This window comes from Histoplasma capsulatum, genomic scaffold, assembly GCF_000149585.1.
Source record: "Histoplasma capsulatum NAm1 scaffold_8 genomic scaffold, whole genome shotgun sequence".
NCBI lineage: Eukaryota > Fungi > Ascomycota > Eurotiomycetes > Onygenales > Ajellomycetaceae > Histoplasma > Histoplasma mississippiense.
In genome coordinates, this window is record NW_001813975.1 from 1,756,711 (window position 1) to 1,767,728 (window position 11,018).

Genomic DNA, 11,018 nt, shown 5'->3' on the forward strand with positions numbered 1-11,018 from the left:
CAAAACCCCCAGTCCCTTATGTCGAGGGCTGGGTTTTCACCACCGAATCACACATTCCTCCACCGCATACACGAGTAACCAAAGACTGTTGCCGCAATTTTCAAACTGACAGGGCGGAGAGAAGACAATTTCACCCACTTGAGCGGTGCTTGCGGCATCCTCCTTTACCAGGAAGCATGGGATCATGCACCGTCGACTTAAAGATTCTTAATTTATTGAGGGTCGGGGACGGTTGCAATGCGCAAGTTTTCACCGTCGAGGTTCTTGAAGTTAGACCTCATCCTCCATGCTTCCGGTCAGATAGAGCATTGGTTGCCAAAATATACGACCCTCTTTATTTCGATGACGAAGAAGGATTTCTTAATCCTTTTCTTTGTGTGGACAAACACTATACCCACGAAACCCATGCATATGATGTTCTGTCTGAGTCACAGGGGAAACGAGTACCCAGGTTCTACGGATCGTATTCATTGGATATTCCTGTTGAGGGGTCTAAAATCCGGACTGTTCGACTTATTCTGCTGGAGTATATACCAGGGATATCAATGCAACAAGCCAATCCACAAAAGTTTTCTCGCCGTTCTCGCCAAGAGATCATGAAATCCGTTGTCAACTTCGAAAGTCGAGTGTATGAGCAAAATATTTTACTCACGGATCTAAGCCCTAGAAATGTCATCATGGTAGAGAAGCCCGGTTATGATTCAAAACAAAATCTTCTGTTCCTTGACTTTGCTGGCGCTCTTTTCGGTGGGAGAAGAAATGATCCAGTCGCTATCGGATCAAACCTGTTCCTTGGTCAGTACATTTCACCTCTTCTACGGTGGAATAAAACTATGGCTATGCAATTCAATGACTGGATTGATTGGGATTGGCAAGCCTGGATTGAAGCTGAGTACGCTTATACTACTACAACAATCACACCGGAAATGTGGGACACATACGGTCGATGACTTGTCGCTATCGTTGCTCACGTCTCGCGCGGTAGAGGCCCACCGTAGGCCTTATTTATGCATCTCCCCGGACTAATGCTTTCTTTTTTTTTCATACTTGATCTCGGTAATCGCATCTGATGACGAGAATGCTGGTTATGACGCTGAACGCGTATGTGGAGATTGCTAAGGAGAGGTGCAAATGGTGGACAGGGTGATGCTGGCGAGACGATGCCGCTAGAATAGTTTCAATTTCAAAGGAGAATACGAATTTTCACGTGATTGGATTAGTCCATATTGGGGATGGTGGGCCAAAAATTTCCCCCCTGCTCGTAGGGAGAGATGATTCCTGACATTTTTGACAGTTGAACCCTCACTTTTCAATGCAATCGATTAATATAAGGAAAATAGAGAAACATTTGGAATGGACTGATACGCTATGTCAAGGCAACAAGGCTATACGTCAGAGAAAACTTTTTTCCTGAGTGATTGCACCACGCTTTTGTGGGTGAATAGCGTGGTCAAATTAAATATGAAGTGGAATGCTAAGGGATTCGAGCAAGGTATGCAGGGTGCGGGAGATTTCCAACATTCTACAGTAGCAATGATACAAAACTAGACGTGAAATTTGCAAATTAACTTCCATAATAGACTGGTTGAACCATGGCACCGAGAGATGTGCAAAAACAGTTCAAGACATGGCCAGCCTGAGTGAACTTGAGACAGGATTTGTTAGCCGATGAGATAGGAAACGGTTTAGGGATTAGGATTCTGGCGGACGACTGGATTGGATTTCCCGAGGGAGAGAAAACAAATGTAAAGTTCATGCATTGGCCTTTTTTTACAATAAGAATGAACACGTGCTGACAACTTCAGTCGCCATCCCCAACTTTGGCAGGCACCTTTACGCGGTGATAGGATACAATCTTCTCTCTGGAGCACAGATATCCATAACAACCGTTACAGAGAAGCGCATCCCAGTCTTTGACGCTACGGCAGAATAAATACAATGCAGTTGATCTTCAAAAAGAACTGGTGATATTTGCGATGTTGTGAGAAGAGTTCCACCTGTTTATCTTGAACTGCATGAAACTTGTATTGGCTGTTCAACTATATACATATCTCCTTAGCAATCTCTGGCGATCCACATGCGCGTTCCTAATGTCGTCGCCGCCTCTTTCCACATTCTTGGCCTGCAGCCCCAGTGGGTTGCATGGTTCTCTTCTTGGATTGTGGCTCGGTCTAATATCACTGTGTCGGTTAACGAACTTCAATTTAAGTTTGGATTGCAACTGTACCTGATGGGTTTTGATCGTCGACTCCAGGAGCGCAATATACGAAAATAGGGTCTTGGCGTCCGCGAGGATAACTGCACAGTCAAAGCCATCTAATTTATGGATATGCCGCCTCGTATATTCTTCCAGCCTCTTCCGGATGTAGCCCACCTCTTCCTGACTTAGAGGTTTATACATTTGCTGAAAAGGCATTATCGGTTGGCTCTCTGCAAGAGCTGTATGGATTGATCGAGTCCAATCCGCTACAGGTCTCGAGGGCTGGAGATTCAGTGGATTTCTGGAAAGAATGATATGGATGGCTTTCCCGGCAGCGCTTTTTTCACAGCATACAGAACTATGGGCTGCCAATTCCCAAATGCGTGTTGCTTGCACCGGAGATGTCGGCCTCGTTGAGCCAGTAGAGCTCAGGGAGCTGTTTTCCTGAGACTCAACAGAGCTCTGCTGCTGGGCCCTCTCAGCCATGGTTGTTCCTTGGTCAATACTATCGTTGTTTTCTGCGTCCAGATGTCAGTTACAATCCGTTATTAATAGGATGATGAGAGTTTCTGTTGCACCTGTGGCAGAACTTGAACCACTGCCGCCTCTGCTGACCGCTGGGCCGGTCTCTGATTCCTTGATCTTACGAGTTCGAGTTGTCCAGGTAGTTTGCAAAGCTGGGTGGCCTTTGTGAGGAGAAAAGGGAAGATGGAGCGATAGGAAGCAAAGTGGGAAGAGGGCTGGCTTTATATGCCTCAGACCCCTGGAGACAGATTTGGAGCGATCGTGAGAAACCGCACCGTTTACAGTACGCCCTCCACGCTTCCAGTTGATGTTTGGCTAGTGATGTTTACAAAATTTGTCTAACTTCCATCAATTATTGAATCACGACAGAAAACCAAACGAGACGGATCTCATCGAGATTCAGCGTTATGACAAGCAGCGTTGTCATCAGATACAATTACGGATAGAGAAACACGAAGAAGAAAGAAAGAACAAAGCGCATTAGTTCTCACAGGTAGAATACCTGACGAACGACCCCCACAAACTTGAGAGCCGGGGAGGATGTGTAGAAATCTGTCCCAGTCCGCCTGCCGAGAAGGTAGACTCCGGATTAACATCTCGTCAAGCAAAACGCCAGATGGTCTCCCAGATTAACCATTCACGTCAAACATTCCATTATAAAACCATAAAACTGTCATCAGACATAATTACCGAGAGATAAAACAGAGCAAACTAATAGATCAATTCCTCGCCCACAAACGGCCTCCACGAACATGGGACAAACGTGGTAGCTAAGTAGAAGGAGGATTATATTAAACCAGACACTAGATGACCTCGCGACTTTCCCGTTCATATCAAATAAGACTGGGGGGCTGATTACGTACTTCTGAGGTCATGGTATCCTAATTGTACATGGTCTCGAGACGCTCCGTGCGATTGAATGCGCGCGCGAATTCCTCGTTCGATTCCGCGGCCTGCTCTAGATGGGTGTAAGACACACGATCTTTACCGACAGTGGCGAGTGCATGGGCGATCATAGCCAGGTTTCTGATCTGAAGATGAATATACGGTTAGAGATGAGATATGGATGGTGGGCGTTCCGCCACATACCTCTCGGGCACTGAGGTCCAAACCCTCCAGTTTATACAGCTCATCACTGGACAGCTGCGGGCTTCCCTGATGCGTGCACGACTTTGAAAGGAAACTCCTCCAGACATCTCTCCGGAATTCCCGGCCCAAAGCCTCATACTTCAGCTTATAATGGATCCTGCTGAGGATAGCATCGTCAAATTCGTCGACACGGTTTGTAGTGAGAAACAAAACCCCCTCAAAATATTCAAGTTTGCGGAGGAAGACCGTCACGGAATGATCGTGGACTCCGCCGACAGAGCGCCCATGCAAAAAGACATCGGCTTCGTCCACAAGAAGTATAGCGTTGAAATGGCTAGCGGTCTTAAATATGTTGGAAACATGATCCTCCAGGCATCTATCCCCGATTAATTCACCTGCAGGTACCTAAAATGTAACATTAATCTTTGACTCTCGCCCAGGCGGATTAGGGACATACTTTGTAAAGAGGGCGCTGCAAGTGCTCTGCCAATGCCTCGGCGGTGAAAGTCTTTCCGAGACCTGGACGTCCACTGACATTAAAGTCAGGGTGCTTCATTCACTAAGCCAGGATGCAGGCACTTACTAGAGGAGCACGTTGAGGCCACGCCCTTTGCCAGTAACAAAGTCATCAAAGGGGACGCTAGGCACCAGGCCTAATCGAGTCCTTGCTAGAGCTAAGAGCGTGTCCCTTTGCTGACTCGGAATCTTGAGGTTTTCGAAGGGTGCGGATGACCATTCGACTTGATCGAGATCGGCGACAGCAAACTCCACTGGAATTAAAAGTTAGCGAGAACACCAGTTGAAAGCCAGTTTCACTTACTCCAGATGTTCTCGTTGAAACAGAACCCTAAAACCGTTGGACAGCAAATAAGGAAGTCAACGTCCTTCATTTCGGATGGATTCATCCCATTGCTTTTCACCTGGTCTCGCATCCGCTGGTCCTGATTGTCAAAAAACGCCGAAACATTAACGTGGGTGATACCGTCATTATCCACATAAGAGCCATTCCGCTGATTGATCCGCGGTCTGGTGTAGTTCGGATTCATCTGACGAAAGAAGGCTGAGTCGACCATGACACGACTGTTGATACAGATCTGGACTATTTCTCCCCGCACTTTGAAGAAAGCACGGCCGCGGCAGTGGCGAATGTGCTGGCCCTTCAAGCTGCAAAATTTCCGGCCGAAGTCGATGATAGACGTCATGACACCTGATTTATTGGGGTGGTGATCAAGAGGGAAGGCCTCGAGGGTGTGAATGGGTCTGGGTCCGTGGAACCCGGTAACCTCCAGCTGGGTACCGGCTTCACCGAATACCTCACCGTCAAAGTCCAGATAGCGACAATCTAAACTGAAGTATTTGATCCCGTTCATTTTCGTTTTCTCTTCTCCGGCATCGAATATAACACATCGCGGCTTGCCAGTCCCCAGACAGGTACTATATACGAAGATCCCTGGCTTGAAAATGGTCCAGAGCAGGTCGTACGTGATTTCTCCCTTTTTCAGAAGTGGCGAAAGGCTCTGGGTTGTGGAGGCATAAGTTTCCTTGATATACCCGATGAGCAGGTCCACATGCTTCGAACGTGGGTCCGCATGATCCCATCTTTTCTTGATAATGTACTTCTCGAGGTCGGGAAGGAAGTTGTATAGGAAGTTCCGCTCAATCTGATACTGGGTTAATGACTACTTCAACGAAATTGAGTAGGAGGGTGAAACAATACCGAAGGCTTATCCTCGCGCAAGCTGATAGCCCTAACATCTCTCACAATTTCTCGCAGCACGTCAAGCAACGCCTCGGACTTGATATCAACAAAGGTCTTAGTTTCCTTAGTCATCCTGTCTGATATGCCGTTAGTAACCAAGTGTGAGAGTTGTGAATATATTTCTTACCAAGCTGGTTCCGGACAACAAATATATACTGGTCAAGATCATCGATTGCCTTGTCCTCTCTCACAGAGTCCACAATCTTATACTTGGAGTTGTCCTTGTCCCACCTAGCTGCCAGTGAGCATAAAAGGAATGAAGACACTGAATGATGGGACGTACACTTCGTGGACCTCCTTATATTCGAGCTTTGATGCTCGAGCTTTCCCCTCGTTGCCTTCTTTGTTCTTGTTTGTCTCCGGTTTGGTATCTTCAATTGGCTCTGAAGAATCTGATGACTGCTTGGCTTGACGAAGAACATCCATGAAAAGTTCTCGCAGCTGTTCCATAGTATCGGGCTGCGGAGGGTTTGCGTGGCTACGGCTACCTGGAGGAGTTTGGGGGTGAAGGGGTGAAGAGGGAGGAGCTTTGATGCCGTTAGACTTTGTGGGTTTGGACATTGTGATCTATAAAGATATAGCGACAACGTGTAATGGCTCGCGGGGATTGGAATTGGGAAGTTTTGCTCGGTAAGTATTTCTTGATTGCCTCAGGATTTCGGGGGAAACTGTGCCTCCTTATATGTCATTCTGTCGACACTCCTGACATCTATTCCCTTCCGCTTGGACCACGTGGATAAGTGAGGAGATGGCCGTCGCTCTCCCATTTTAGAGATGCATGAAACTGTACCGCAGGATACATGGTCTCGACCTTGTCGAACCGAGAGGCTGTCGGAGAAAGCTTGCCGTCCTCTGCTCTGCGTAGCGAATCCGCACCCATCTAGACCCCTGCTTTGGACACAAGCATGCAGGCTCATCATCGTGAGCTCCACGGCTCACTGTGCATGTAATTAGACGATCAATTGAGAAAAGATGTTGTCGTTGCCATGTAAGGCGACGCAAACTATGACAACGGATTGAAGCTGTGCCGCACCCCATTGGCGAACAGTCGGCCGGAAAGGTTGACTTGTAAAGGCAGTGTCCGTGTTGGCGAAAGCGGTATTGTTCCCGATACCGCGACGGAGACCTTGGCTCGGGATACTATCAGATAATTGGTCTCAGTTGGGAATGCCACGGTGTTTGGGCGTAAACCTGGAACGGGATCGCCAAGCGCAGCAGAATCCTTTAAATATAGTTTAAATTTTTGTCAATATTTCGACACTTTTTCGGTAATATTTTGATGACTCTGATTAGAAAATTTTGCTGATGTAGGCTAAATTTGTATTAAAAATATTTCCGGTGGACACCCCAGCCGTCGCCTTGCGACGGCTTCTCTTATTCGATTTGTTTCCTTGCCTTTAACACCATTGCGTCGTTGAATCGCATTCGACGCCTCACTCGGCGGATCGAGCGCACTCTGCATAGCAACAAGGACAAGAAGGCTGCTTAGTTGCCAAATCATGCTGTAAGCAGGTCCGGAAGGACACTGTTTTCATTTCTTTTATTTGAAATATGACAAATATCGGCATGAGAGGCTAGCAGCTGCCGCATCTGGTCACTTGACAGCCCAGGTGCGGGGAATTTCCATGCGATAACAACATTTCTCGCCTACCACATTCGGCCTCTTTTTTGACTCATTTTCAGCTTCTTTTCGACTCTTTCTTGACGCATTACCCAACTCACACCGACTAACAAATGGCTCCTCTGTCGATTGATGGTGCTATCTCCTCTCTTGCCGATGCGTCGAGAAAAATTCAACGTCGCAACGGTGTCAAAATCCCTGAAGCAAAGCGAATTGAGGAGGCTGTTGACCTATTACGAAGTAGGGAACCCACAGATGCCAAGGGGGCAAAGCGTCGAAGAATTTATCTGGAGTTTCTACAGAAAGTCCTGCAGGTCAACGGCGCTTCCATGGTTATCCTCTGTGTTGTTGGGCTTGGATTATCTGTGATTTCCATTGCGAAGGAGGATGTGAGGCTTAACTTGCCATATGTGATGAAAGATGTGGCTGGACTCGACAATTCTGTCTTGCACCGACTTGCGAATCAGTATTTTAACAGCGACGACTCTGCATCCCATCCACAAATTGAGACAGGTTCTCAAGCTGCGTTGATGGGCTCTCCCGAGTATCATGAACAGAACCCGCAGGAGACACATCAAGGTAGGTATATACCTCTCTGCTACTAGATATTCATGAGGGTTGACATAAATGCAGCAGATCCATCTGCTCGAACTGAGCAGCTTTCAATCCAACAAACAGATAGGCGTATGTGAAAGCTCTTCACTCTATTCCGGATGTTGCTAATGATGTCTATATAGAGATTGATTATAGATGTTCTGCAGCACGAGTCAGCGAAATGCCACAGATCGGCGACCTCCTCTTCGTCGCAGTCCAAAACAGTAACCAGTGGATATGGGAGCGGGTGGTAGGAGGAACGGCGAGGAAAACAACAGATTGCTTGAATGTCTTAGTCCCTGAAAACCGAAACCAGGACATCACAATAACCTTGCTCGTGGGTCATGAAAAAGGTCTGGAAGTGATTGAGAGACTTAAACTAGCATCTATGTGAATTTCACAGTTGCGCCTATTACGCGAACTTTAAAACCAGCGGGTACATCACTTGTCCCGTTTTCCGCGACGTTATTGTGTTGCCAATATGGAGGGGAGTTCATATCCGCTTTTGAATCATAGATAATGATGGATTTTCCCCTTCCTGTGATATTCCTGGAAAAATCCACGGCTTCAAAAAGCTTTACATCTATGTATTCCTCGACCCCAGAAAGTGCTTCACATCCAACCTACACGCAAGCCATATATTTAATTTCAGCTATGAATACGCATTTGCGAAAGCCAGATTGTGTTGACGTACCTCCTTAGACATAGCTGATAGCGAAAATTCGCGTTTAATATACGTGGTCGAGACCATATATTGAGAAGGTTTTGGTAGTTCGATAACATAAAGAGACAGCGGGTTGATAGAGCTCGATTTGTAGATAGATGTTGGCGCGAAATGAGGCTAACGTGACTTAGTTTTATTCCAAATAAAAGGGGGTGGCAATCCGTACCTCTCAAAAGAACCGCTTAATAGAAGCGAAAACTTCTGAGGAGAGCTGAACAGGTTTGCTGAGATTTGAATGAGGGCTCACTGGAAGGTCTCCAAATTATATGGTCGGAGGCTGAGATGGCTACGGTTCAGAGAAGCCAGAACACTGGATGGCTGATTCCTCAAGGAGGGGAATGGAAAGCATTTGGCCTAATGACGAAATGTCGGAATCTAAGATTTTCCGTCCTGTGAACCTCAAACCGTCGTGTCGTCGGGCAGCAAGGCCTTTGGACGGGCCACATTGACGGTGGTAGGTGGGTACCGCAGCCCAATTTCAGTTAAGGGAAGCATTCTGGTTTAAGCTCGTGACCACATCTACGTTGCTTCGAACATGTTTGAGCCGACCCCCCCACCAACAGAGGCAGTATAACCGCAACGACAGAATACCGCCAAATTATAGCCTAATTTTATTATAGAAAGGATCGAAAAAGTATCGAAAAATTTCATTCCAAGCTGCTGGGGAGAATCTATTGGGCTTGGCCGGCCTCTGCTTCCGGGTATCTTTTTACCGAGGCCCTTTACCTGGGGATCATTGGGAAAGAGTGGTAACCCCAGGTGGCAGTGCTAATTTTGGTTTGCCAAGACATTAGCGCTTCTCTCCTTCACGATATCACGTGCTACAGTAGCACCCATCCAGGACTGCCCAACAACAATCATTTCTGGATAAGCTTGTGAAATAATTCTGCGATCCTCGCGGCACTCGATTATAAGAACTTCTGCTGCTACTGTCCTCGGTGCATACTGCACTATAGAGAAACCAAAAAGTTGTGATCCATCGCCATATGCCTTGTTCAGCGACCTTCACCCCATCTCGCAAGCGTCAGCATCCTTTGTCACTTTGCAACACTTCGCGATATCACCCGAAAAGACAGAAGCTCAGCGAGTCAGCATCAGCGTATTGGGATAACCTGTCAAAGATTTGGTTAACCAAAGAAGCACTAAAAGAGCTGGACCGAAGAAACAGTCGCCCGAGACCAACCCAGAAACATCATAGGCCTATCACTCGACGATTTCTCGCTGAGCTAAACAAGGGCCGTGGACCTGTTCAGTTTGCTCCTGACTTTCTCCACGATTGTGCCCCCAGTTGTTTAAAACAGATAAAAGGGGATTTCCAGACTGGGAGGACCTGACCTGTCCGACATTAGAAATGTATGTAACTACAAATCCACGCACACACATCCGTGCTTAGAATTTTTAACCCAGTATCCCAAACCCGAAAATTTCCGCGATCAACCGATGAACTCAAACAAATCAAGGTCTTGTAGTGGAAAGCGGCGCGCGGAATCTCCTCCATCATCACAAACTGGTGATACCAAAGGCACCACGAAAGCCACAAGCACCACAGCCTATAGTCGGAACTTCCAGCAGAACCTTATCGATCATGGAGTCTATCCACCGGAATATAGGTATCCGGACCGTCGCAAACCATCAAAACCGAGTAATTGGACGGAGATCAACGAAACACTAGCACAACCAAGAGCTTCACTTTCGCCCTCAAAGTTTTCTGAAGATCGCTTTGAAGACTTCCGAGAAGCAGACGCATATGCATCTAAGGAGAAACCAGTTACAAATTCGGTTGTACCCATTCTTGATGGCGATGTTGGAGACCCTAAATGTGTTGGAGGGGATTACCTCTTTGGAAACCTTGCTCCTTTAACTGATGGCACGCTGGCTCAGGCCAAACCAGATCACTTCTACGGCGCGCGTCCTGAACAACTTGATCGTCAAATCCGCAACGAACTTAGTGACCATATCATTCCATCAACACAGGATGACCTTCCAATGGTACCAAACTTCTTTTTGGAAGCAAAAGGCCCCCCGATGGATCCTTGGCTGTGGCTACACGGCAGGCTTGTTATGATGGCGCACTAGGAGCTCGGGGTATGCACGCTCTCCAGTCATACCAACAAGACGGATCAAGATCAACTTACGACAACAGTGCTTACACTCTTACGTCGATTTATCATGGCGGTACACTGAAGCTGTACACAACTCATCTCACTGAGCCTGAAGGCCCAAGCCATCGCCCTGAATATATTATGACCCAACTCAATACTTGGGGCATGACTGGGAACTTGGAAACGTTTCGGCAAGGAGCATGCGCATATCGAAATGCTCGGGACTGGGCAAAGGAAAAGAGGGACGAATTTATTAGGACAGCAAATGAAACGCACTCAAAGGCTCAATCTCAGCTTCTTCATTCGACATCTCAGAGCCAGACGGCTTCCGAGGCAGCTCCTACCGTGGACGACTCTGATGTATCGACGTTGTCTGGAGTATTCGAATGCGCAATGGAAGCTTT

The 11,018-nt window shown here is 47.1% G+C and overlaps 3 protein-coding genes across 3 annotated transcripts; 2 read left to right on the top strand and 1 right to left on the bottom strand.

Moving 5' to 3' along the window:
• Positions 1-2,087: 2,087 nt before the first annotated feature.
• HCAG_07451 (predicted protein) lies at positions 2,088-6,134 on the bottom strand (the record flags this gene model as incomplete). Its single annotated transcript, XM_001537979.1, has 12 exons — positions 2,088-2,171; positions 2,228-2,705; positions 2,848-2,963; positions 3,237-3,291; positions 3,617-3,756; positions 3,815-4,219; positions 4,272-4,344; positions 4,398-4,584; positions 4,635-5,475; positions 5,532-5,650; positions 5,701-5,804; positions 5,857-6,134. The coding sequence occupies 12 exons, from the start codon at positions 6,132-6,134 to the stop codon at positions 2,088-2,090; spliced, it is 2,880 nt and encodes a 959-aa protein (XP_001538029.1).
• Positions 6,135-7,307: 1,173 nt separating this feature from the next.
• Positions 7,308-8,182, top strand: HCAG_07452 (predicted protein; the record flags this gene model as incomplete). Its single annotated transcript, XM_001537980.1, has 3 exons — positions 7,308-7,773; positions 7,828-7,878; positions 7,932-8,182. The coding sequence occupies 3 exons, from the start codon at positions 7,308-7,310 to the stop codon at positions 8,180-8,182; spliced, it is 768 nt and encodes a 255-aa protein (XP_001538030.1).
• Positions 8,183-9,498: 1,316 nt separating this feature from the next.
• On the top strand, positions 9,499-10,588 carry HCAG_07453 (predicted protein; the record flags this gene model as incomplete). The annotated part of the gene is made up of 3 exons (XM_001537981.1): positions 9,499-9,535; positions 9,814-9,865; positions 9,982-10,588. 3 exons carry the CDS (start codon positions 9,499-9,501, stop codon positions 10,586-10,588), a joined length of 696 nt encoding a protein of 231 aa, XP_001538031.1.
• Positions 10,589-11,018: the final 430 nt, after the last annotated feature.